This window comes from Rattus norvegicus, chromosome 10 (assembly GCF_036323735.1).
Source record: "Rattus norvegicus strain BN/NHsdMcwi chromosome 10, GRCr8, whole genome shotgun sequence".
NCBI classification, from domain to species: Eukaryota; Metazoa; Chordata; class Mammalia; order Rodentia; family Muridae; genus Rattus; species Rattus norvegicus.
Genome location: NC_086028.1, coordinates 64,837,409 through 64,865,397, shown reverse-complemented (window position 1 = coordinate 64,865,397; position 27,989 = coordinate 64,837,409). Strand labels below are relative to the sequence as shown.

At 39.9% G+C, this 27,989-nt stretch overlaps 2 protein-coding genes across 5 annotated transcripts in view; both read right to left on the bottom strand.

Annotated features, from left to right (window-relative positions):
• The window catches only part of Faul2 (FAU ubiquitin like and ribosomal protein S30 fusion like 2), a 733,200-nt gene that overhangs the window by 490,535 nt on the left and 214,676 nt on the right, over positions 1-27,989 (bottom strand). The gene's annotated exons all lie outside the window — the stretch shown is intronic.
• Positions 1-27,989, bottom strand: part of Nf1 (neurofibromin 1) — a 233,101-nt gene that overhangs the window by 171,689 nt on the left and 33,423 nt on the right. For all 4 annotated transcript variants that reach the window (XM_063268411.1, XM_039085200.2, XM_039085201.2 and 1 more), the window contains 4 exon segments: positions 19,116-19,259; positions 16,827-16,910; positions 13,453-13,643; positions 7,069-7,175 (listed from right to left, as the gene is read on the bottom strand). In XM_063268411.1, the coding sequence (XP_063124481.1) occupies positions 7,069-7,175; positions 13,453-13,643; positions 16,827-16,910; positions 19,116-19,259 (526 nt within the window).

Here is a 27,989-nt window from a genome sequence, read left to right as displayed (position 1 = left end):
AGGTAGTGTGATGGCTAATCTTGGTTGTCAACTTGACTACATCTTAAATCACACCTGTGAAGGATTTTCTTCATATAATAATTTAAGATGGGAAAAGTCATCCTAACTTTGGACCACATCTTCTGGTGATAGCCTACAAAAAAGAACATGGAAGAAGATGACTTTTCACTTTTGCCTGCCTGCCATCACTCCTCCTAGCCAAGCGCACTTCTGTTGCTAAGGTAAATCCTCTACTAATACTAGAGCCTAAAGGCACTGACTGGTAAAGAGTAGGATCCTATAACTTGAGGTGGAAAAGTGGAAGGAACCCTAATGTGCTAAGGACTTTGAGCCCTCAAATTCGGAAGAGTCTGTCTCACCTAAGGAAGTAGTCTGCCCACTCTTAGTGGCGGGTGCACCCCACTACCACACTTTGCGATATTTCCTTTTGTACCTTTGCCTGAGGAAATTAATCCTTCATTGTCTACAAATTAGCAGTGACTTTCCCTGAAAAAGAAACGTCAAGCAAGACAGTACTGATGCCCCTCGGTGTCCACCGATAGTTGCCTCTAAATATAACCAGAATCAAGGCTACGGAGGCTTCTAGGGGTGAAATAGAAAGTGAAATTCACAAGAAGGTGTGGTACACTACTAAAGAGTTTAATGAATTTGTGATTCATTCAAGCAGTAGTCTGGGCAATACATATGGAATAGGCATGAAATAATGGTGGAAAAAACATAAACTGAATCAAGCTGAGTTCATTGATACAGGCCTACTGAGTTAATACGGACGTTCCCACAGTTTAAAAAGGTATCAAAATCTTAACTGGTTGGCTAAGCACTTGCCATACTCTACTCAAAAGGAGCTGTGTACCTGAAGCCCCTTAACTTAGTATTGATGAAGGGGTTTTAGGGTTCAGAGCAATTGCTATAGTGGGTACTGTGTAAAACCAAATCCTCCACAATGGGAAGGCCCAGAAGACATTCTCTTCACTAATCCTATGAGATACAAAATGGAAAGAGGGGTATCAGGATTTGAAGGGCTTTGTACCTGTGCTCTTTTCTTTGTGCCAGATCAAGGCCGGAGACACTGATGCTCAATTCAAAAAGTTAAATGTGATGGGTTTAATTAGGCCCCCAGAGTAGCAAGGACCAGGTAGCAGCATTGAATTGCCAGAGGCAAGGTGAGAATATCTATCATAACGTGCAGCACAGACAAAGTGACTTTTACAATAGCATGACTCCTGGCTTAAGAATGCTTTCAGGGGGTTGGGGATTTAGCTCAGTGGTAGAGCGCTTGCCTAGGAAGCGCAAGGCCCTGGGTTCGGTCCCCAGCTCCGAAAAAAAAAAAAAAAAGAACCTAAAAAAAAAAAAAAAAAAAAAAAAAGAATGCTTTCAGGAATATGTTTTTGTCTTGATTTGATTTGTTTTTACATCTATATAAGCAGAAAACTTCTCAAACAAACAAAAGAAAGGCTATACTACAGAGCAGCAAGAGGGTAGATATCTCAGCTTATGAACCAATTTCCAGACCTGAGCTACTTTGCAGACCCCCAAAGTCCTTGAATGAAGAGAAGGTCAGGTCCCCGAGAACCTTGCTAAAATACCTAAAAGTTTTACTGTTAGCCTTTCTCCCATCCTATGACCTTTTACAAGGGTAAATGTACTCTGGGGAAAAGGAAACAACCAAACTTTCCAGGGTTTACTGAACACTCATTTTAAACTGACACTAGTTCCAAGAGACCCTAAATAGCACTGTGGCCCTCCAGTTAACATAGGGGCTTATGAGTACCAAATGATTAATAGAATTCTGACTGAAATCCAAATCCACTGGGTCCCCAAACCCACCCTGTGGTTATTTCCCCTTTTCCAGAATGTATAATTGGTATAGATATACTTAGAGGTTGGCAAAATCCCACGTTAGTTCCTTGACCTGTAGACTGAGAGCTACTATGGTTGGAAAGCACAATGGAAGAGATTGGAGTTGCCTCTACTAGGGAACATAGTGAACCAAACATAATACTCCAACCCTGGAGAACTAGTGCCACTATCGAGGACTTGAAAGATGCAGGGATGGTAGTTCCCACATCTCTCTTTAACTCTTCAGCACAGGAGACAGATGGATCATGGAGAATAGCCGCTGACTACCGAAGCTTATGTAGTGAGTAAACTGCAGCTGCTGTAGTAGATATGATGACCCTAGTGAAATAGACTAACACAGCTCCTGGTACATGGTATTCAGCTACAGATCTAGCAAATGCCTTTCTTTCAGTTCCTGTCCATAAGCACAACCAGAAGCAATTTGCTTTCAGCGGGAAGGGTCAGTAGTACACCTTTTTTCAGATTTACCTCAAGGTTAATATCAACTCTCCAGTCCTATATCATAACTTAGTTTGAAGGGATCTTGAGCATCTCTCTTTTTATAAAATATCACCCTGGTCCAGTACATTCATGATATTATGCTGACTGAACCAAGTGAGCAGGAAGTAGCAACTGTTCTGGACATGTTGGTAACACTTATGTACATGGGAGGATGGGAAATAAATCCAAACAAAATTCAAGGGCCTTCAACTTCAAGGGATAAGTCCAGAGGTGAGATGTATGCAGGAATATTCCTTCTAAGGTGAAAGACACCAAAAAAGAAGCACAAGGTTTAGTGGCCTGTTTGGTTCCAGAGCAGCATATCCCTCACTTTGTTTTGTTATGTCAAGTAACTGAGAAAGCTGCTAGCTTCGGGTGGAACCTAGAACAGGAAGGCTTTCAACAGGTCAAGGTGGCTGTGCGGGCTGCTCTACCACTTGGACCACATGATCCAATTGGCCCCTCTAAAATGGTACTTTAGATGACAGGAGCAGTTTATAGCCTTTGGTAGGTTCCTCTAGATGAGAGGAGACCCTTGGGATTTTAGAACACAGATCTATTTTCATCTGTAGACAACTATTCTCCCATTAAGAGACAGTTCTTTGCCTGCTACTGAATGGGCTACCAAGTTACTATCTTATCTGAGCTACCAATCATGAGCTGAGTATTATCTGGTTTACAGCCATAATACCCTGCCCCAGCCCTCAGTACTGAGACCCAGCACTGAGCCCCTGATATGACACCATTCCCCCAGGTGACCAGCCAGAGAATTGGTGGCAGTAGGACAACACTGGACCAGTTCTTCCATAAAAAGGATGGCTCTTAGGCCTTACTAGAATACTCTGGTTATAGACTGGCTTTTCCTCATGTAATGATTCTGCCAAAACTATCATCCATGAACTTACAGAATGTCTTATCCATCATCATGACATTCCATACAGAACTGCTTCTAACCACGTGACTCACTTCACAGCCAAAGAAATACAATAGTGGGCTAATGCTCATGGAATTCATTGGTCTTACCGTGTTCCCTACGTCCTGAAGCAGTCGACTTGACAGAATAGTGGAATAGCCTTTGGAAGAAAGTTACAGTGGCAATCAGACAGAACCCTGGAGGGCTGGGGCAGGGTTCTCCAGAAGGCAATATGTGCTTCAGCATCCAATATATGGTTCAGTTTCTCCCTAGCCAGGATTCATGAATCCAGGAACGAAGAGGTAGAAATGGAAATGGTTCCACTCACTATCACCTCCCCATCCAGAGTCCCATCGGAAAATTTTTATTTCCTGATGCCCAAAACACACATACATTCCATTGAACTGGAAGCTTAAACTTCTTCCTGCAAATTTTGGGCTTCTAGTGCCCTTAAAAGCCAACAGACTAAAAAACAAAGTGTTAGGAAGGGTGGCCCCTCTAGACTTCCAATGGCTAACTGGATTGCTTTGAAGGTCATGTCTTGAGTACCTTCCTTGAGTACTTACAGATACTTTGGGGCATCTCTTGGTGCTACTACTTCTGCATTCCAACATACACTGAAGACCAGTAGCTTTCTAAGCATTCTCTAGGGCTACAGCATAATACTAGGACCACTGGGAAATCCTGTCTTGTGAACTAAACACTTACTGAGTTCGTGGTCCTTCTATCCAGAGACAGCCATTATTGGACTATCTGGACCACACCTATAGGTTACTCTACTAAATCTTCTTTTGGGTGTGTATGTGTGTGTGTGTTAAGTCTGGTTTTTTTTTTTTTTTCTTTCTTAACAAAAATTGTTTTACTCCTATTTCTATTATGTTATTTTATTATTTTTGTTCTTTTGACAATTTCACACATATATGTAGCCTATTTCTGAATACTGTCAACCTTCATTTTCTTATTTCACTATTACCCCATTACTCCCCACAATCCTTTTTACACATTTACATTGTCTTATTCAGTGATCCACTGAGTTTAATTAGGCTCACCTGTGTGACCAGGGGTTCGCTACTATTCATGAGAGAACAGTGGGCTCATCAGGTGGTACTCAAAAGAAGACACTGTTTGCTCTCCCTCATTCCAAATCTATTAGTAGTTTAGTTCAGCAAGGAAGGGTAGGACCAAATGGATCCTTCCCAGATATATGAAGACTATTGACAGCTGTTGCTGCTGTGAGATCATAATTTTCATTGGCTGTGTCATGGCCACAAGACAGTACTTTGCAGCTCTTGTAATTCTCTTCTAACCCGTCTATTCTTCCCACTCCTCGTTCTACATGGTTCACTGAGCCTTAGAGAGGTAGCCTGAATGTCTTTTTGAGGACTGAGCACTTGCCCACCACTTATTCTCAGTATCTTGAGCAGCCATGCAACTCTAAATTTTCCATCCCTCATTACAATGTTTAAGACTCAAAGTAGTGTTTAAGTCATGAACATAAGCATAAGTATTTTAAAGACAGCTTGGTGCTTTATCAATTTAGCTAAACAACAATAGGAAGTTCCCTTCTAGGGCCTTCAGAGTACTGCCATTAAAGGTCTGCACCACAACACCCAACCTGAGACTGGGAACCTAGATCTCATTCTACATTTTGGAGGAACTGTTCTTATTTTCCCCTTAATTAGTACAATGTTGGTTATAGGTTTTATTCATATGCATTCATTATGCTTTGGTGCATTCATTTTATCCCTGCTGAGCTTTTATTATTAAAGAATGCTGAACTTCTCAAACAAGGGCCTTTTCTGGATCAACTGTGATTATTACATAATTTTTGTTCTTAACTCTACATGTTAGTTTACTTGTCGGTTTTTCTATATTAAACCAACATTGCATCCCTGGAATGAAACCATAGTGTTCTGGAATTTTGCTTGTTGGAATTCTGTTGAGAATTCCTCAAGTTTTCTTTTTTGTTGTGTACTTATCTGGTTGGCTTCACAGAATGGTAGCATTCCTTCCTTTCTACTGTTATGTAAAGGAAATTTTTGAATGAATTCAGCAGTGAAATCTATCTGCTGCTGCACTTTTCTTTGTTGGGAGATTTTTTTATTACTAGTTCAATTGCTTTATTGCTGCTTCAATGTCTTTGATTGCTATGTATCTGTTGAAGCTGTTAACATCTTGACTCAGTTTTAATAGACCTAAGAAGTTATCCATATTTTTGTCTAGTTTTACCAACTATTTAGAATATGTTTTCAAACTATAGCCTCCTCTGCATTTCCTTGGGACCTGTAGTTAATGCACCTTGTTCATCTCTAATTCGATTATATCTTGACAAGCTAGGGACTTGTCAATCTTGTTTAACTTTCCAAGAGCCAACTCACTTTAATTCTACACATTGTTCCTTTATCCTTCGGTTCATTAATTTCTACTCTGATCATTATTACTTCCAGCTATCCACTGCTGAATTTGGATTGATCTTGCTTTTCTAAGACCTTAAGGTTATCTGGGATATTTCTGATTTTTTTAATAGTAGACAATCATGTCTATAAACTTTTCTCTTAAAACTGTCTTTCAAAAAAATTCAAGATTTCATGAACATAGGTAAAATTTGTGTGCTAAATTAAAGACAAAAAAGCAAGAAAGTTTTTTTGTCATTGTTTGTATTGCTTTTGTCTTTGCTTTTTTTGAGGCCGGCCCTCTCTACAGAACACTGGCTGACCTGGACTATGCAGACCAGGCTGGTCTCAAACTCACTAATCTGCCTGCTCCTGCTCCCAAGTACTGGGATTAAAGGTATACATAATAACTACACTTGGATTAATAGTATGTTTTTTAATATTAAGCATTTTGAAAAATGTATTACACAACTATTAAAATCCTCATAGATTACATAACTCAAGCTCAATCTCTCGGGTCAGAAATGAACCACTGTTTAATGTTTTAATTCCTTTGTTTGAAGGGAAGGTTGTTTGTTTGTTCTGGAGACTGTGTCTAACTACTCTATACCCATCAGGACGTTGAACTCACTACATAGTTCACACTGGTCTGGAACTCTGCTTCCTCATCTGCCCACATGCTGGGATGACAGGCGTACACCATTCCAGCAGCTCAGAGCCATGTTCTTCAGGCACCTGGACAGCAAACAAGTTGACTTTGCAACCTAGAGTCATTTAAGGAACCAAATTTCAAAAGGACAACATTCTCCTTATTAAAAGCAAATCTTGTAGCTCAGTTCCCAGGCTAGAGAGATGGCTCAGTAGTTAAAAGCACTGGCTGCTCTTCCAGAGGTCATGAGTTCAATTCCCAGCAACCACATGGTGGCTCACAACCTTCTATAATGTGATCCGATGCCCTCTTCTGGCCTGCAGGTGTATATGCAGATAAAGCACTCATACGTAAAATACATTTTTAAAACTCTTCAGAAAAAAAGAAAGAAACCTAGTTAGCTTGCTTCCTATTACCAAGATTTAGAATATCCATGCTCTCAGCTGAGCATGATGGTGTATGCCCTTCTTGATCCCAGAACTCAGGAGGCAGAGGTAGGTGGATCTCTGAGTTCAAGGCAGCCTAATCTACAAAATGAATCCCAGGAAAGCCAGGGATAAACGGAGAGACCCTGTCTCAAAAAAATAAAATTCATGTTCTACTGTATTATTTTTAAATGCCCAAAAATAAGTCTCCCACATACCTTACTGGCCATTTCACAACAACATGCACACTATAAAATCTATTTTGGCATCCAGTTCAAACAGATTTACTATAACCATAAGGCTGAGATTAATTATAAGTTAACTGTGGACATATTTATTTAAACCTACCCTTCAGGAGTCGTTTTAATTTTGCACAATCCACATTGATATACTGTAACAATTCTATATCATGAACATCAACATTGTCTTCTGAACAGACAGTCAACTCCTGTAACCTGAAAAGTAAAAACCAAAAATAATTTATCAATTTAAGTCTTAGAACAAGCCAAGATTCTGATTCAATGGAAAAGGCGTTTATGAATGAAGACACATAAAATAAGAACATATTTATTTAAAAAAAACTAAATAATTCAACCAATTTAAGAGACATGACAAAGTGATATTCCAGTAAACTTCGTATTCATATCTTTAAGACTGAGGTCTGGATTCTATTTCTCACATCAGCCATGGCTCTTCTGGAAGAATTAGTTAATTCCAAGATTGGAGCATATTTTCTAATGTATCTAGGTCTCTCTGAAATTGAAGACAAGGAAATTAGCAACTATTGTAGTCATATCAAAAATCATACACCTGTACAATTAGACATAATTGTTATAACTGTTAAAACTGGGACAATTTGAGTGTCAAATTTTCTTCTTTGTAAAAAACTACGTTTATTTATTGTGTGTAAGCTTGCATTATCAGTCAGAAAACCAATCGTGGGAACTGTTCTCTCCTTCCACCATGCACGTCTCAGGGATACCTGCTGAGCCAGCTGACTGCCCCGCCCCAGCTTTTTTTTTTCTACATTTGCAATACACATGGTGGAGTGGGGGAGCAGTAATAATTGAGAAGAAAATCACAGGTAAGCTTTTCCAACTTTTAGAATCACTTCATTCTAAAAAGGAATAATGGTGGAACAGGCCTTTATCCTGTGTTCCCTGTTTAGATCATACTATATGAAAATGATAAAAATATACAGGAAAAAATGTTTTACAGGAAAAAAATTGAAATATTTTACATTTGAATCAAGTTTCAGCTAGGCATGGTGGCTCTGTGTCTATCACAGCCCATTATTTAAGCGCTCAGGAAACTGAAACAAGAGGATGACTGTTAGTTTGGGCTACAAAAAGGAGCGAGGATGGGAGGGAAGTAGTGAGGAAGAGGGGAAAGAGCAAAGAAAGAAGAAAATAAAGAGAAAGAACACAATTTAATGCAAAAGGCCCTGGGTTTTAATTCTTACAATCACAAAACCCATAAAGAAATATAGTAAGTTCAATTTAAAAAAAAGGAATGATAGAGCCCAGTCTGACGTGGCCGCACACATCTTTAACCCCAGCATTCCGGAGACTGAGCAGAGGCAGAGGCAGAGGCAGAGAGGCAGAGAGGCAGAGAGAGAGGCAGAGAGGCAAAGAGGCAGAGAGAGAGGCAGAGAGAGGCAGAGAGGGGCAGAGAGGGGCAGAGAGGGGCAGGGAGGCAGAGGCAGAGGCAGAGGCAGAGGCAGAGGCAGAGGCAGAGGCAGAGGCAGAGGCAGAGGCAGAGGCAGAGGCAGAGGCAGAGGCAGAGGCAGAGGCAGAGGCAGAGAGGCAGAGGCAGAGAGGCAGAGGCAGAGAGGCAGAGGCAGAGAGGCAGAGGCAGAGAGGCAGAGGCAGAGAGGCAGAGGCAGAGAGGCAGAGGCAGAGGCAGAGGCAGAGGCAGAGGCAGAGGCAGAGGCAGAGGCAGAGGCAGAGGCAGAGGCAGAGGCAGAGGCAGAGGCAGAGGCAGAGGCAGAGGCAGAGGCAGAGGCAGAGGCAGAGGCAGAGAGGCAGAGGCAGAGAGGCAGAGGCAGAGAGGCAGAGGCAGAGAGGCAGAGGCAGAGGCAGAGGCAGAGGCAGAGGCAGAGGCAGAGGCAGAGGCAGAGGCAGAGGCAGAGGCAGAGGCAGGAGGCAGGAGGCAGGAGGCAGGAGGCAGGAGGCAGGAGGCAGGAGGCAGAGGCAGAGGCAGAGGCAGAGGCAGAGGCAGAGGCAGAGGCAGAGGCAGAGGCAGAGGCAGAGGCAGAGGCAGAGGCAGAGGCAGAGGCAGAGGCAGAGGCAGAGGCAGAGGCAGAGGCAGAGGCAGAGGCAGAGGCAGAGGCAGAGGCAGAGGCAGAGGCAGAGGCAGAGGCAGAGGCAGAGGCAGAGGCAGAGGCAGAGGCAGAGGCAGGAGAGCCCCATGAGCTCCAAGCAAGCCATAGATAGACAAGCTACACAGCAAGTTCCAGGACAGCTGAAGATACACAGTGAGATCCTGCCCCTTGCCTCAAAAGAAAGAGAAAAGGGGGGAGGAATTTTACTTTTGCTATTTCTAATTAAAAATTAGTCCAAGGATTATCAAGTAGGTAAAGTTTTCTGGGAAATATTGGATAGCCCAGATAATATCTATGTCTAACAACTGATTGAACAAGATATGAGACCTGTCTCTAAAAGAAAAAAAAATCATCAAATTAAGTATCTAGTCTCTTATAAAAAAGCCAATCAATCTTCTATGTAAGAAAGTACAATAAGGGCTGGAGAGATTGATTAAAAGCACTTGTTGCTCTTCCAAAGGACTCAGGCTCTGTTCCTAGCACCTACACGGCAGCTCACAACCACCTGTGATCTCAGCTTCAGGAGATCCCACACCATCTTCTGGCCTCCACAGGCACTGATACACAAGTAACACATATAAAACCAAACATATAAAACAATATAAAAATGAAACTTTAAAGAGTGAAATAAGCCTATAACAAGACACTTCAGCAGAATAAAGCTATGTTATAATTTTTCAATTAATAAAACAAACAAACAAACAAAACAAAAGAAGCTGTTTTTTGGCGTTACAGTCCTGTAATCACAGCTTCTGAGAGAACTGAGGGAGGGCACTACCAAGGCTAGCCTAATGTACAAAATGAGTTCCAGGCCAGCCTGAACACCTGGTGACACACTTTTTCAAAATAAAAAGACTACAGTTGCAGCTCAGGGGTAAGACCTATGAAGCCCTGGGTTCAATCACTAATGCTACCCCTCCCCCTTTCCCTACCTGCCAAAAAGAACATCCATTGACAAGGAGATTGGTAAAGCTCAACTAGTTTTTATGATCTTCACTGTAAATGAAATATAGTAGGTGGTAGTGGTGCATGCCTTTAATCCAGCACTGGGGAGAAAGGAGGAGGAGGATCTTTGGGATGGAGGTCAGTCTGGTCTACAGAGAGCTAGCTGCAGGACAACCAGAGCTACACAGAGAAAGCTGTCTCTAAAATTGAAGGAAGGAAGGAAGGGAGAGAGGGAGGGAGGGAGGAAGGGAGGGAGAGACGGCACACACCTAGCTATAAGAACAGTATCATAGGGGTTGGGGATTTATCATAGGGGCCTAGCAAGCGCAAGGCCCTGGGTTCGGTCCCCAGCTCCGAAAAAAAGAAAAGAAAAAAAAAAAAAAAAAAAAAGAACAGTATCATAAAATGCCCCCATCTAAATTAAACCATCACAGTGGTCTGTTAGATGAGTGGTCTAATTCTATACTAAGTATATCAAAACACATAGCTGTATGAAGCATTATCTCATAGATCCCATTTCTAGTCAATCCGCACCAAAGCCAATGAAACTCTAGCCACAACTTCTATTCTGGCAACAGACAATGTACTACTAGACTTGGAAAAAAATCAACAAAAGTTGTCTATAAATGAACTAATGCTGCCAAATACCATGAAAGAAGCTTTCGGTGAGTTTAGGGTTTTCTGTAATTAATTAATTAATTAATTAACTTTTTTTGGATGTAGGAGTGCTCTGTCTATATGTACACCTACATACAGAAGAGAGCCTCAGATCCCTTTATAGATGGCCATGAGGCACCATGTGGTTGCTGGGAATTGAACTCAGGACCTCTGGAAGAGCAGCCAGTGCTCTAACTGCTGAGCTACCTCAGCCCAACTTTAGTATTTTCAAAGATGGTACACTTGTTCTTTTTTGACACTCAAAAAAATAAAATTTTCTGAATATTCATGGAAATATTGTTCTATAAAAACAACAACTACTCCTTCATGGATAGACTAAGAAACTGTATTTTCTTCTTTGTTTTTATCTTCAAGAAATTTTTTCCAAATAATAAAACTAATAAATGAAAGGGTTTGTACTTTCTATAACTTTCCAGAATCTATTTCCTTGTTGGCTCCATCAGTGTATGGTGACTCAGAATATAAAATAAGTTTACAAGACCAGCGTGGTCTACAGAGCAAGTTGCAGGACAGCCAGGGCTACACAAAAAAACTCTGTCTCAAAAAACAAACAGACAAGAAAAAAAAAATCACGGAAATGTTCTATTATACAAACATTAACCAATGATATATTATTAAATAAAATTTTAATTTCCAGGCTGGAGAGATGGCTCAGTAGTTAAGAGCACTGACTGCTCTTCCAGAGGTCCTGAGTTCAATTCCCAGCAACCACATGGTGGCTCACAACCATCTGTAGTGGGATCTGATGCCCTCTTCTGTTGGGTCTGCAGACAGTGACCGTGTACTCACACATATAAATAAATAAATCTTTAAAAAAAAAAAAGTTGTTGTCTCTAATAAATACATGAACATGGACCACTCATGGATGAGTAAATAACATTTTAAATTTTTTTTAACTTCCTTTTCATAGTCTGTTACGATTGCAGAGACTGTTGTCACCTATCATCATAATTATAGAACAACTTTTTATTAAAAAGATTACAAGTGAGTTCTTAAACACTGGACCATAAACTCTCCCATGTTCAGGTGTATTCTCATTCACCTTGCTGGGAAACAAGAGTGAACATACCAGAAGCCCATTTGTGTAACACTAGTAGTCACAGAGAGCGGGGCCAAAGAGTCAAAAGGATTACTTTTCTCTGTATAATTTCCTTCCACTGAGCACCATCTTAAACTAATTTTCTCATCTGTAACATCACGGGTATGATTTTGCTTATCAGGAAATATTTAAACTATTTAAATAGTTTAAATATTTAAATAATTTAAATATTTTTCACTTTTGTTTACAACTCATTTTTAAGCTTTATGTGTTAGGGGATGTGGGTCAGAGGACAACGCTGTGGGGTGGTTCTTTGTATTTTCCCATGGGTCCCGGGAATAAAACCCACATCCAACAGGCTTGCTTCTGTGAGAGCCTTTCCATACCTAGTGATCTCCCCAGCCCAACACTCTTCTCCTTCTCTTTTACCAAGATTACATTTTTAAAAGTTGTTTTATTTTATGCATATGCTTGCTTGTATGTATGTAATATTCATGTGTGTGCACCACACGTGTGCCTGGTGTCCAAACAGGGTATTGAACTACCTAAACTGGATAGCTGTGAGGCACTATACAATTACTAAGACCCAAACTCAGGTCTTCTGCAAGAGAACCACGTGTTCTTAACCACTAAGCCCTCTCTCCTGCCTCTTTAATTTTTCAAATCATTAAAGATATAGTATTCTAAAACTCTACAAGATAGTTAAATACAAATATTGAAAACAACTAATATAATGAAAGTAATGTAGATCCTGAGGTCTATCTAACTTAGAAATTTAGAAATGTGTCAAATTCCACTATTTGACATAATTCCTTGTTTGTTTGTTTCTAGAAGTTTTTGTTTTATTTTTTGAAAGGGGTCTCACTGTGTAGCCCTGACTGGCTTCAAACTCATTGAAGGTTGGTCTCTGCCTCCCAAATGCTCAGATTTTACAGTTGTGAACCACCACCCCAGTACAATACCTTAATTTCTGAGGGGAGTCAATGTGTCTGCCTGTAACTACCTTTCAGCATCATTGTGAGACATGGCATAAACTGTGAAAATGGGACTTTCACATTCACTTAAAACACTGACCACTTTCCAAAGAACTACTTTGTAATTACTTTCTTTTATTTCTATATTGACTAGATTATTTTTTAAGGAAACTTAGGAGCTATGAGAATTAGGTCATTAGAATGTTTGATATTGAGCTGGAGAGATGGCTCAGTGGTTAAAAGCCCTGACTGCTCTTCCAGAGGTTCTGAGTTCAAATCCCAGCAACCACATGGTGGCTCACAACCATCTGTAATAAGATCTGACTCCCTCTTCTGGTGTGTCTGAAGACAGCTACAGTGTATTTATATAATAATAAATAAATCTTCTTTTAAAAAAACTATTCTACCAGATTTGCATAGTTCAATATAAAGAATATGTTTAAAGTGCCAAACCAGGACTGGGTATAGCTCTGTAGTAGAGCACTTGCCTATATACAGAGGACCCTGAATTCAATCCTTAGCACCGCAAGCAGGAAAGAGAAAAGGTCTGGCCTTGGAGGCATCTTCTCCAAGTCTGTAACAGTATTCATGTTTAAACATCAGTATCTCCAAAGTAATTTTTAATATCACATAATTAAAATGTCAAGAAAAATCAATATATAAAATGCCTTCAAAAGCCTAGCTATAAGTCATTCTGTTAACTATTTTTATGCAGACAAGAATTCTAAAATATATTTTACTTAATAGCCCCACATGACTTAGGCACTACTAACCTTGTAGAAATTCGACTAAAGACTGCATTGAAGTTGTTGCAGCTGAGAGAAAATAAAACCCCAGAAGCAGAATTCCGAAGTTCGGCTGCATGTTGGTTTCCTTCACGGCAGGTGTGAAGAAAATGGCAGATTTCTGGTAGCAACTGTTTGACCAGCATTGTTTCATCTAATCTCATTGTGTCCTTTGGTTGCTAAAATAGAAATAATCACATAATTATAAAGCTTTGATCCTATTTGCAAACGCTCAGTTATGAAAGTTTCAAACATACAGAGAAGCTGAACTAGAAGGAACACGCACACAGCTGTCACTCCAATTCAACAACTGCTATCATCTCCTTGAGTTTGCCACATCGACCTATGTATGGTCAGTAAAGAAGACATCTTCACCCTGTCCTTACAACTGAAGCCCAATCCGCCATCTTGCTTCAGGCTCCCTTTTTTTTATCAATTCATCCCTCACTTTTAGAAATCCATAGTCCCTGTGAGTTGTCGATAAGACGACTTATATTCACTGTGAGTATATCATATTATTTGTCTTTAACTCCCAGAGAAATCCCTGGGTAGGGAGCACATGGCCTCGGTATAATCTGACCAAAACATATATTATGCATCGCAAATAATGCCCATCAAAAAATACGTTATAAACATTATAGTATCCCAGCCCTTGTGTATGTCAGCTTATCCTCATGAGTATTGTCCAATATAATTTCAACACAATTAACATTCCAAAAAATAATACCATTCCATGTATCCTCTAATACCCAATCCACATTCCATGACATTGAAAATGTCTTCCGTAGCGTTTTATTCAATGAGGATCCAAAAGTGATTCAGGGATTTCAACATGAGTACTGTATTCCTTCAGTTTCTTTATTCTAGAGCAATCCCACCAGACTCCACATATATCATGTTTACATTCCAATTGTCTTGCCCAATTGTCTTACAGATTATTTGATTATTTCCTAAGCAGCAGCAGCTAACTCACTAACCTGACACAGTTCTAGGGTTGTGGTTCAGCGGTATATGCCAAGGCCCTGAATACAATCTCTAACTCTACAAGCAAAAAAAAAAAAAAAAAAAAAAAAAGGAAAAGAAAAAGAACCAATTTCAAAAGCAGACTACGTGAGATAATGTGTAGACTACAGAGGGACACCATGTACACCATGGAAATACACCATCATCACAATCAGGATATCTCTAAAGAATGTCTGCAATCACTCTCTACGATTATCACCTCTCAATTAAAAGTGTTAACGAAGAAAAAGCTGTGGAAAGTAAAGAAACACTACACCTTTCCACCCAGTTCCTGATACAGTGGGAATTACAAAGCACTAAGAACGCTACCAAGGTCACAATGTCTAAACTGCCAACCCCTCCCCACTATATAATGGTGTTTTTGCTGCTCTTCTCTGTTTTACAGATTAACAGAGGACAGACTAAAGCTAAAATAGTTCCTACTGGTTTAAGTATAAAACTTACAGATGCTGCCTTACAATTCTGAAATATGGCCAGAGATCAATGAGAATTTAAAATATCAGGGGCTGAAGAAGTAGCTCAGTGGTTAGGAGCACTTGTTCTTGCAGAAGAGCAGAAGACCCATGTTCAGTTGTCAGCACCCATATGGCAGCACACAACCATCTGTAACTACAGTCCCAAGGGAGCTGATGCCCTCTTTTGAGCTCCTCTTACATCAGGCATGCACATACATGCATATATACATTCATACACACATGCAGATGAAACACTCATACACTTAAAATAAAATAAATGAAACGTTTATTTTAAGGGTTTGAAGTATTATGCAGGGCTGGCCAGCTGGTTCCATTAGTGAGTGCTTATTGTGTAAACCCGGTGACCTAAAGTCAATCCCCAAAATCCTTGTCAAAGTGGAAGAAGAGAACTGACTACCCAAGACCTCCATACATGCACTCCATACACACATACAATAATATAAATAAAAATGAATACTCTGGGAGCTGGAGGTTTGCTCAGTGGTTAGGAGCATGTACTGCTCTTGTGTGGACTTGAACCTGAGCTCAGTTCCCAGCACACATGTTGGATAATGATTCCCAGTCACCTGTAACTCCAGCTCTAGGGGGATCTGAAGCCTCTGACCTTTGAGGGCACCTACACTCATGTGCATAGACCCTCATGTAAACACATACACATAATTAAAAATAAAAATAAACTTTAAAAACTATAAATAAATAATATGCTTAACTTTTTTTTCTAGCCCACAAACTTCTCTAGGGAAAGTTTTGTGAGCATGAGTGAGTTGTTTTGGGTTTTAATCTCTTCCCTCTTGAAGACAGAGATGGCTCAGGGGTTAAAAGCGAGGACCTGAATATGGTCCTTAGCACCCACATGATAGTTCACAACCACTAGTGACTTTAGATCCAGGAGATCTGACACCCCTTCTGGTTCTGCAGGTACCAGTCATTCGCGCGCGCGCGCACGCGTGTGTGTGTGTGTGTGTGTGTGTGTGCGCATTCACACACCCACTCATACAGCAGGCAAAACACACATTCACATGAAATAACTTTAAAAAAATTGTTTTAAATGTCTTCCCTCTAGATTTACTGTAGAGAACTCATATAAGAGAGAAGCTATTCTGAATAAACGCAAAATTCTGTATTCTGTCCTGAATAAAAAGAAATAACTAGAATAAATGGAGTAGACAATTTTAAAAAAAATTTTATTATATAGACACCTACCCATGTTTAGGAAAGAATTAAGATTAGGGAAGAATAAAAAATACTATATACAGCAGAAAATGTCTTGAAAAAGTTAAAGTTTTAATTGAAACAAACAGACACACCTACTCAGAGGCAACCTGGGAAAGAACTGCACGGTACTCAATGACGCCTCCACAGGCCTATGAAAACTCTCACATTTACACAAATCTTCAGGAAGTAGCTATCCTCAGAAGGACAGCTTCAAACAAAGGACAGAGCCCATTTCGGGAGCTGTACAGAGTTGAAACCGTATCATGAAGGCAGGAAAGGAAGACTGCCCTCAGTCTGCTGACCACATTCTTCCAGCTATGCAAAGTCACAGGCCTAATAACATCTGAGAAATAATTAAATCAAATAGTGGTTCCTTCATAAAAATATTTTCTTTAAAAAAATCTTAAGAGACAGAAATGGGGCTCAAACTTAACATTTTAAATAAACTTATCTATGTAATTTACAAAAGCTGAGAGAATAATTTTCTCTAGACTGTACTACCATTCAATTGTATTAACAGAATTCATATTCATCTTCCACAGACAAAGACTAGTAGTGTGTCCTCAGTGTCCTGTTCTGACCTTTTGGTATGCTCATTCTCAAGACTGAATTCACAAAACCTGCCTACTATAGAATGAATTTACTTACCCCAGCAAGACATTTTTCCAGTGTATCCAATATGATCAACTGAGAGAGATACAAATTTTTTTCAGCAGCTTCTCCAAATATCCTCTAAAAAATATATTCAGAAGATATGATTAACACTTCACTACAAATTATCACATACAAAATATAAAAGACTAATCAAGAAAAAGTATTAATCTTCCATTTTCTCTTCTGCATTCAATGATACTTAAATCTATCATTTCTTCCTTTACCCTAATACTCAAAAAATAAATTCCTGGGTTAACAGAAATAGTGGTATTTATTAAAGCCTTCCATTAGCTATATAACAGTAAAACATGCTGTTTTATGTTTTTTAAGTATCTATAATCTGGCCAGACATAATGAAAAGACATTGGTAGTCCCAACACTATGGAAACAGTGGCTAGAGTTCGATTAGAAGTTCAATGCTAGCACTAGGGACATAATAAGTTTAAGGCCAGCCCAGGGTTTATTACGCACTCTACTGGGGATGGGGGAGGGACAAGAAAGGAAGAAGAAAGGGAAGAAGGGTGTGGAGATAAATAATGAATCAATGAGAGTTTAAATAATTCGTGAGTTAGAGGTCTGAACCTGTCCTGAATCAGCATTTAACCATCCCCTCCTACAAAACAATTAACTTCTTAATTCTTATTAAAACAGAATACATCAATTATAGTGAATCTTAAGCTTTCACTGCTTTCAAACTGAACCCTGTATCACCTACCTACTTACGAACAAGATACCGTGACTTTCATTATACAACTTTTCTTTTAAATGTTTTCTACTTTATCATTATTGTATGTATGGGTGTAGGCACTCCACAGTGCCCATGTGTAGGTCAGAGAATGACAACTTTCAGGGGTTGGTTCTCACCTTCAACCAGTATGTTCCAAGGACCAGTGACAATTACCTTTACACGATGAGCCACCTCACAGGCCCTGTAATTTTTCAGTAAGTTCTACGTGAATGCCAACATCACGACAGTGCTAAAGAAGGTCGCAGATATAAACTACTGCAGTGTGACTGGGAACCAGCCATATGCTCAGACGTAAAAACACTGACACTGCTCCACAGCGGGCAAAGAGCTACACAAAACAGTAAGTGTGTCCTGTACATCACTTCACAGTTTCATAAAAGGTCTATGCTTGGGGTTGGGAATTTAGCTCAGTGGTAGAGCGCTTGCCTAGCAAGTGCAAGGCCCTGGGTTCGGTCCCCAGCTCCGAGAAAAAAAAAAAAAAAAAAAAAAGGTCTATGCTTTTTAGAAGAAACTACCTTTTTTTTTTTTTTTTTTGGAGCTGGGGACCGAACCCAGGGCCTTGCGGTTGCTAGGCAAGTGCTCTACCACTGAGCTAAATCCCCAACAAGAAACTACCTTTGTAGCAAAGGAAAAACCCTATTGGGCTGCCCATGCCTCCAGTTCATCAGTTCTGTAACTCTGGTATTGAACCACTTTCTTAAAAGAAGTTCTCCAAAGATGATGTGACTAGAAAACACTGAAGCCAATCCTCAAAAATCTACAAAAGAGGCTGCTTCCCAGCTCAGCACAAACAACACAAACCGAGAGAAACTGTTGTGAGTTAGGAAACCATCCATCTGTTGTTTGGATGAATATGAAGTAGATTCTTACAAGCTGTTAGAGGAAGGGGAGCACAGGGGCGGAGCAGCAGCAGTGACTCCTGGTACGGGATGGAAAGGATGGGAGGAGGACAGGCAGCTCTCAGCAGCGGGCTCCCCTGATGAAAGCAGCTGACTGCTAAGATGCTAAGAGACTGCGAGAACTGCTCCAACACGGACTCTAGCACCACCCAGCCTGTTTCAGATTCCAGGAAGGGCAGAGAAAACTCTTCAATGCAGCTGTAAAAAGTGATCTCGCGTTGTAGAAGTGAAAGGTCATACTCTATTCACTGCATTGTTTGGACAGGGACAATCAATAAATACATTTAAGGAAGCAGCTAACAAAAAGCATGTTAACAGTCTGTACCACACAGCTGGAGGTGTAGCTTAGGAAGGAGGGGAGAAGACTCTATATTATGATCAGTTTACATACAAAAGAGATATAAAATTCTAATTCTCGAAAAAGAATAATGAATAAGAGAAGCTTCAAAGGGAAAGAATAAAAACCTGAAGTCAAATTTCAAAGTTACATTTGTATTCATCCATAAAATAGTGACTTACCTCTTAAAGCCTAAGAGTGTCTTCCACACTTTAAGACATACTCTCCAAACTTCCAAATCAGAACGAAAATGAAGCAAATTCACCACAAAGCAGAAAGCCCGTAAATCAGATACTCACCATATTGTTAACATTCTTTAGAATGGTGGTGAGTCCACTGATGACCAAAGAAAACTTGTACTTGGAAATGTTGATCAGACACTCCTTGTTGTGCTCCGTGCTGACTTTGGTATGTGTGTTCTGCTGTCCTGTTTTTATTGGAAGCTAATAGGGAAAAAATAGTAAGATGTTACTCTTCAAAATGACTAAACACGTATTTTCAGTGAAAAGTCACAACTTTTTAGGAAATCTTTATCAACCAAACCTATCAATATTTATATCTCGATTATAATTACAGCACAATATAGGATTTAGAGCAAATCCTAAATGGTTTGTCAATTTTCACTTTTGGTTTTCTTTCTGGAAGTCATAAACCTGTATCTGTAAAGTCAAATCATCTACTATGTGCTTTCCAAGATGATGACCCACAGAGCCAGGGCTATGTCCTTTTAGCTACAAATTAAGAGACTTCTGCAAGAAATACACGTAAGTCTTTAGTGTATACATTGATTTCAAGCACTTAATAAACTACAGACCAAAAAACTCCAGGCTACAAACTCCTAATCAATAAAAAACAACAGCCAGTTGTTTAAATATAATAAACTATAAAATCATTAACAGACTTAAAACTGACCACAGTAAAGATAACCAACCACATAACCAAGGCAGTAGCAACACAACCTAGAAATTCATCTCACTGGGGTTCAGAGCTAAACAAAGAATTCACAGCTGAGGAATGCTGAATGGCTGAGAAGCACCTAAAGAAATGTTCAACATCTTTAGTCATAAGGGAAATGCAAATCAAAACAACCCTGAGATTCCACCTCACACCAGTGAGAATGGCTAAGATCAAAAACTCCAGCGACAGCAGATGCTGGCAAAGATGTAGAGAAAGAGGAACACTCCTCCATTGTTGGTGGGATTGCAGACTGGTACAACCATTCTGGAAATCAGTCTGGAGGTTCCTCAGAAAACTGGACATTGCACTACCTGAGGACCCAGCTATACCTCTCTTGGGCATATACCCAAAAGATGCCCCAACATATAACAAAGACACATGCTCCACTATGTTCATAGCAGCCTTATTTATAATAGTCAGAAGCTGGAAATAATCCAGATGCCCTTCAACAGAGGAATGGATACAGAAAATGTGGTCCATCTACACAATGGAATACTACTCAGCTATTAAAAACAATGACTGGGCTGGAGAGATGGCTCAGTGGTTAAGAACACCCGACTGTTCTTCCAGAGGTCATGAGTTCAATTCCCAGCAACCACATGGTGGCTCACAACCATCTGTAAAGAGATCTGATGCCCTCTTCTGGTGTATCTGAAGACAGCTACAGTGTGTACTTATATATAATAAATAAATAAATCTTTAAAAAAAAAAAAAAACAATGACTTTATGAAATTCATAGGCAAATGGAGGGAACTGGAAAATATCATCCTAAGTGAGGTAACCCAATCACAGAAAAACACACATGGTATGCATTCATTGATAAGTGGATATTAGCCCAAATGCTTGAATTACCCTAGATGCACAGAACACATGAAACTCAAGAAGGATGATCAAAATGTGGATGCTTCACTCCTTCTTTAAAAGGGAATAAGAATACCCTTGGGAGGGGATAGGGAGGCAAAGTTTAGAACAGAGGCTGAAGGAAGAGCCTGCCCCACATGTGGCCCATACATATACAGCCACCAAACTAGATAAGATGGATGAAGCAAAGAGGTACAGGCAGACAGGAACCGGATGTAGATCTCTCCTGAGAGACACAGCCAGAATACAGCAAATATATAGGCGAATGCCAGCAGCAAACCACTGAACTGAGAACAGGACCCCTGTTGAAGGAATCAGAGAAAGGACTGAAAGAGCTAAAGGGGCTTGAGACCTCATATGAACAACAATGCCAACCAACCAGAGCTTCCAGGGACTAAGCCACTACCCAAAGACTATATACATGGACTGACCGTGAACTCTGACCTCATAGGTAGCAATGAATATCCTAGTAAGAGCACCAATGGAAAGGGAAGCCCTGGGTCCTGCCAAGGCTGGACCCCCAGTGAACAGAATTCTTGGGGGGAGGGCAGTAATGGGCAGAGGAATGGGAGGGGAACCCCATATAGAATGGGGGTTTAGGGGGATGTTGGCCGGGAAAGGGAATAACATTTGAAATGTAAATAAGAAATACCCAACTTAATAAAGATGGAAAAAAAGAAAAGAAAAGAAATTCATCTCACAGGAAAACAAATTCTTTGGAGGGCTCACATTTACACTAACCTGTGGATGAGCTCAATGGCACTGTCTAGAAATGCATCTCAACTCAGAAGCATAATTCTGTACACGAGCATGACAACTGAATTCGCTGTTCTATTCTTAGATGCTGGTGATGCTAAGTGAGAAGCAAGGAGGCTCCTCTGTGAGACCACACCCAAGACTGAGTTTCCACTTGAAAGATGGATGCAAGAAAAGGTGGGAAGAACAAGTGACATGCCCAAATGTTTACTAGTCAGTAGGACAGAGTTAACTTGACAGCAAAGAAATACCAAATATACACGGGATGAGGATGTAAGGAAGGTAGTGCACAGAAACTATAGAATTATATAACTAACTACAGAGAGGAGGAAGCTGGGCAGTAGTGGCACATGCCTTTGAATCAGGATTAATTCAGGAAGCAAAGGCGGACAGATGTCTATGAGTTTGAGGCCAGTCTGGTCTAAGAGCAAGTCCAAGACAACCAGAGCTGCACAGAGAAACCCTGCCTCAAGAAAACAAAAAGGATTGTGGAGGGAAAAAAGATGAAAACTCAAAAAAAGGGAATTTTCAAAGGTGAAGATGGCAAGTGTGCTGGATTGAGTATACTCGGCCCATAGGGAGAGCTACTGTTAGGAGGTGTGGTCTTGTTGGAGTAAGTGTGCCACTGTGGGGGTGGATTTTGGAGGTCTCCTCCTATGTTCAGGTTCTACCCATTGCAGAAGAGAGCTTCCTAGTTGCCTGAGGATGCCAGTCTCTCCTGGTTGCCTTCAATCAAGATGTAGAACTCTCCACTCCTTCTCCAGCACCATGTCTGTCTGCATGCTGCCATGCTTCCTGCCATGATGATAAAGAACTGAACCTCTACAACTGTAAGCCAGCCCCAGTTAAATGTTTACTTTTAAAAGAGTTGCCATGGTCATGGTGTCTTTTCACAGCAATGGAAACTGTAACTAAGGGAGCAACAATACAGCTTGTAAATCTAAATCTCCCCAGCTCTTCCTTATAATCAACAGAGAATCCGCAATCTTACACACATCCACAGATAAACAGAAGGACAAGATTCCCCAAGTACAAGTGTACAAATGTGTAAAGTGTGAGTTTGTGTGTGAGCGTGAGTGTATGTGTACAAATAGGACCCACTTAACACAATACTAGGGTAGTGTAAGTATATACACAAAAGGCAACAGAAAGCCTGATTAGTGAACAGATTTTCCCAAATGACAGTACATTCTCAATGGAAACACAGCAGGCCTACTTAGGAAAACAAAAAACAAAAAAGCAGAGATGTTCAAATAGACCTACACAACAGGACCATGCACTAGTCCAAAGAACTGTGGCATATTCTAAATCACAAGTAATAGAATTTTCTGCAATGATATGCTGTATCTGCAATGATCAGGACCTTGGCCACTAGCCAGCTCTACGTTGCTTTTGTAAACATCTGTACTATAATTACTCCAGATGAGGAATCAAAAGTTTGATTTTATTTAAATTTAATTTTAAGTAGTTATATAAGATGATTCAGCTATCAAATCCTATTAGGCAATAGTGTTCTAAACCATCCAATTGAAGAATCACTTATTCCAAAAAGCAGCCTATTTTAAAAAGAAAATGCTGAAATTAAACTCCAAATTGACCAGAGAGTGAAAAAGCAGGCAATTATTGGGATTTCGTTCTGCAAAAGAACGAAACAATCATGGTTTTTTTTTTTTTTCAATTTTATGAACTTTAACTTCACCATGTAAGTTACAGAAATCCACCTCAGGTCATCAGACTTGTTGGCGAGCACCTCTCCAGCTCAGTCATCCCACTGGCCCCCTAGACCTTCCCGGTCTTCCTCCTTCCTCACTGTGTGCACACTTCAACACCCTGCTTGTGCTACGCTGCTTCCCCATATGCACCTGCTCAAACTCTGTGCTAATACACTCCTGCTCCCACCGTACAGAAGAGTCACAAAGCCCAGCAGCACTTTCTGGGCCCACTCAGGTACTGACACCTATTTAGGGACATCTTTCTTATAAACTCTATCATTATCCCACTGAGACTTCGTTATCTTATGGCCTATTGTCCCCTTCCTCCCTGTTTGAACTAATGTCCTGTGTCTGACCATCCTCTACAGAGTAATCTCTCCTGTTCCACTCACTTGTCTGACTCTGCCTACCCTGCCACATATGGTCACTCTTTTTCTGTTTTATGCTGCTTTCCTCCACAGGGATCCCTTTTTCATCTTGATCAGGCTCTTACCCAAGTGTGTACACAGATGCCTACTTGCTCTGTGGCTTTTCAGCTTTACAGAGGGAGAGAGGGAAATGATGGAGCCAGCGTTTTCTGTGCAAACGGTATGACTGAAGTTTAGGCTGGTAAGAAACAGGCTCCAGCTGGGGTGGTAGATATCTGGGAATTAGCTTTTGAATTTTCAATAGTGGTTGCATAAATAGATTATTTGTGGAGTGAATATAAATAGGTTCTATAAAACTTAAAGCTTCTTTCTGTGTCTGAAAAACTTGGGCAGCTGTAAATTCAGAACAGCAAGAAAAGAATAAACTAAAACTTAAGCATTCACAGAAAAATGAATTCAATGGAATTAACTTCTTGACAAAATTAGTTTGGCTTCATGCAAATACCTTTGCCTACAGATGTTTTATAATCTGTATTATTTTTAAAATGGTAATTATGTAATACCTGCTTTATGAGCACAGGATTAAATTACAGGCTGTTATCCCACTCTGCCCAACTTTAGTGATTCATGTACTATTAGCTTAGCCATATCCTGTGCCATGTATTCCTGGCTTAACAATTTGCAGTTAGCTTACCTTTTTCATTTAACTTTGTTATAGGAATAATAGCTTTGTTTGGTTGCCAATTATATACTTAATGACATTAAAATAAAGCAAAGTTCATAATTTTAAGTTGATTAACACTGTATAAAGCACTATTACAATATATAATATGTAACCAGTAACACAGAATCTTCTGGGAGATGTGCTTAATATAACCAGCTACAATATTCAGGAGTAGGTTAATTTTTTAATGTATTAATAATTAATAATAATGTGTATGTCTATGTACCATGTACATACAATGCCCTTGGAGGCCAAAAAAAGGGAGTCAGATACCCTAGGACTGGAGTTTAAAGATGGTCATGAGCTGCCATGTGGATGCTGGGAATCAAGCTAGGTCCTCTAGAAGAGCAGCCAGTGCTCTTGACCACTCAGCCTATACTCCAGCAAAGAATACACTTTATTAATATGTTTATTTCCTAGTACCTAAAGATGAATGTTGGGTGTTCTTCCTTCTTGTGGAATATTTTTCCTTTGCTTTTTTTCCTGTGTGTACACTAAATGAAATGTAATGTCATCCCTAACTTTCACTACAGTCTGAGAAGCCCTTTAGAAATTCAATAGAATGTACCCAGAAGCAAACTTTTAGTCTGTGACCTTTCAAAGAATTTTTGAGTGAAACTAGAAACAAACAACTCATTGTTCACAGTTCTTTGTTTAATGTTAGGCTTTCTTCTTCATAAATACCTATTTGCTGAGATCTTACAGTAGATCATATTTTGTGGGGGTTTTTTAGTTTTTTTCTTTGTTTTTGAAGATTTATTTATTATATTTAAGTACACTATAGCTGTCTTCAGACACACCAGAAGAGGGCATCAGATCCCATTACAGATGGTTGTGAGCCACAATGTGGTTGCTGGGAATTGAACTCAGGACCTCTGGAAGAACAGTCAGTGCTCTTAACTGCTGAGCCATCTCTCCAGCCCAATCATATTTTGTTTTAAATAGAGATAATTCAAAGGTGATTATTTTTCCTGATGCAACTAACATCTTTATATTCTATTATGTCCAAAGATATCTCTATATTCTATTATATCTAAAGATATGTAATACAGCATACTTTAGAAGTTTAATTCACTTTCCCCGATTGTGAAAGTAATAAACGCTCACTGACAAGAAACCCATGAAAGAAAAAACAAACTTTCAAATACATTTTGCTCAAAAAAATTTTTCTCTAGAAAATTTTCATCTACCCTAGACTCAAACTCTATTGCAGTCAAAGATGACCTTGAACTTCTGATCCTTCTGCCTCTAGTCCCCAATTACTAAAGTTGCCAGCATGTACCACCATGCCCAATTTTACACAGTGCTACAGACTGAGTCTATGACTTCATGCAGGCTAAACAAGTACTATCAGCTAAGCCACTCCCCAGCATGCCTATATGATTCTTGTGACAAATGGACTTAGCCACACGATAGGCTGTTTAAAGCTTATCACTCTTGCACTTTAAATTTCATGGTAGCAAGAAAGATATCTTTCTCAAAAGTCATTTTATCCTTTGATTAGAAGGTTTTATAAAGGCAATTAATGTTTGTTGAGTAAAAGAATAAAATACACTGCCTTTCCTATTGCCTTTAACCACCATTTATTAACTACTGGGATAATGTGCCTCGAACTGTGGTCCAGGAGCAACAGGAGGCCTCTGCTAGTCTGCAGACAAAGTACAGACAGTTCAGTGAATTCGGAGGGAAGGACTGAACAGCCATTTCCTTTGCCTATATTTTAAAACCTGAACGATAAAATAACCTTTCCACAATAATCCTATTACTTAATAGGTGACTATCTCCATAATATAAACGACCAGGTTCTTGGCATAATTCTTCAATCAAACATTACTTCCCAGGCAAAGACTTACATTTGGAACTTGCTTAGCTCCATACCAACCTGCCCTACAGAAAGGCACACGCACAGGAGCTTCCAATTATGGCTCATTTAAGAGTACACTTTTACATTTGTTTTCCCATTTAGGCATAATTAGCAAATAAAAATTTAATATATTTAACTTATATAACAAGTTTTCAATATCCTGTGAAATCATAACCACAATTGAGATAGTCTGAATAAAAATGATCCCCAGGCTGGAGAGATGTCTCAGTGGTTAAGAGCACCGACTGCTCTTCCAGAGGTCCTGAGTTCAATCCCCAGCAACCACATGGTGGCTCACAACCATCTGTAATAAGATCTGATGCCCTCTTCTAGTGTGTCTGAAGACAGCTACAGTGTACTCATATATAATAAATAAATCTTTAAAAAGAGTTCTAAAGAACATGCTTCAAGCAGAAGAAAAATGAGACAGAAAAGTCAGATTCAGGCTGTTAAGCTCAGCAGTTAGGTGCACTGACTGCTCTTCCAGAGGTCCTGAGTTCAATTCCCAGCAACAACATGGTGGCTCACAACCATCTGTAATGGGGTCCAGTGCCCTCTTCTGGTGTGTCTGAAGCCAACTACAGTGTGCTCATATAAATAAAATAAAATAAAATAGCCAGATTCAATAAGGGGGTGGGTAAAAAAAAAGGCAAATAAAAGTCTTATAAAGTAACAGAAGTAAGTTCAAATATGCCAGTAATCATGATAAATGTAAATAAAATAAACATTCCATTAGAAGAAAAAGTCAAACTCAACAAGAAGTGGAATGCATGCAGCTTGGTGGCAGACGGCTTGCTTGTCCAGCACGTGCAAGGTAGAAGAAGGTAGGGAGGGAGGGAGGTGGGAAGGAGGAAAGGGAGAGAAGAAACAAAGGCACAAAACACCAGAAACGGAAGATGACTTCACAGCATGAGAGTCTGACTTCTGCGCATCTAATTACATACACATAACAAAACTGACATGTCCACTACTCTGGACTAGCGAAATGGCTCAAAAGGTAAGAGCATCTACTATCCAAGCAGGAGACCTGAGTTTTGCTGCTGGTACTCAGGTAAAAAGCTGGACATGGCTGTGCACGCACCTGTAGCCTCACTGACATTAGGGTAAAAAGAATGGAGGACTGCCGGGGCTTGCTGGCTACCAGTCTAGCTCTAAGTTCAGTGAGCCCTGTGTCAAAAGAACAGGGCACAGTGACAGAACAGAACACTCAATACCCTCCTGTGGTTTATGTGTGTGCACATGCATAGGTATAAGCATGTGTGCACATACCACACATATATGAACACACAATAAAAGAAGTTAAAAAAAAATCACATCAAATTCAGTGCAAGACTGCCTAACATGTATCTCTTTCAGTTATACAATGTAGTAAAGGGAAAAAATTAGAATGTAGAACTTGACCAAAACAACGCATAAGAATTATACCCAATAGGGCTGGGGATTTAGCTCAGTGGTAGAGCGCTTACCTAGGAAGCGCAAGGCCCTGGGTTCGGTCCCCAGCTCCGAAAAAAAGAACCAAAAAAAAAAAAAAAAAAAAGAATTATACCCAAGAATCTGAAATTATACATTACTTTCAAGAACATCTAAAATCTTTATAAAATGAACATCATGACTATCTAGACTCCAAGATGGCCCATAATTATTCCTACATTGTAGTATCTATAACCTTGTATAATTCTTGCACCATATATGAAAGCTGTTCTCTATAAGATAGACGGAGGGTGGAAAAAAAAAATGTGGCTTCTGATTCTCTCAAAACATTCACCTTCCACAATGCCAATTGTCATGTGTTCAAGAAGACCTATCAACAGGAGCTGAGTAAGCAGCTAGAAATAGATTGGATGGATGGATGGATGGATGGATGGATGGATGGATGGATGGATGGATGGACAGATGGATAGACAGATAGATGGATGGATGGATAGGTGGGT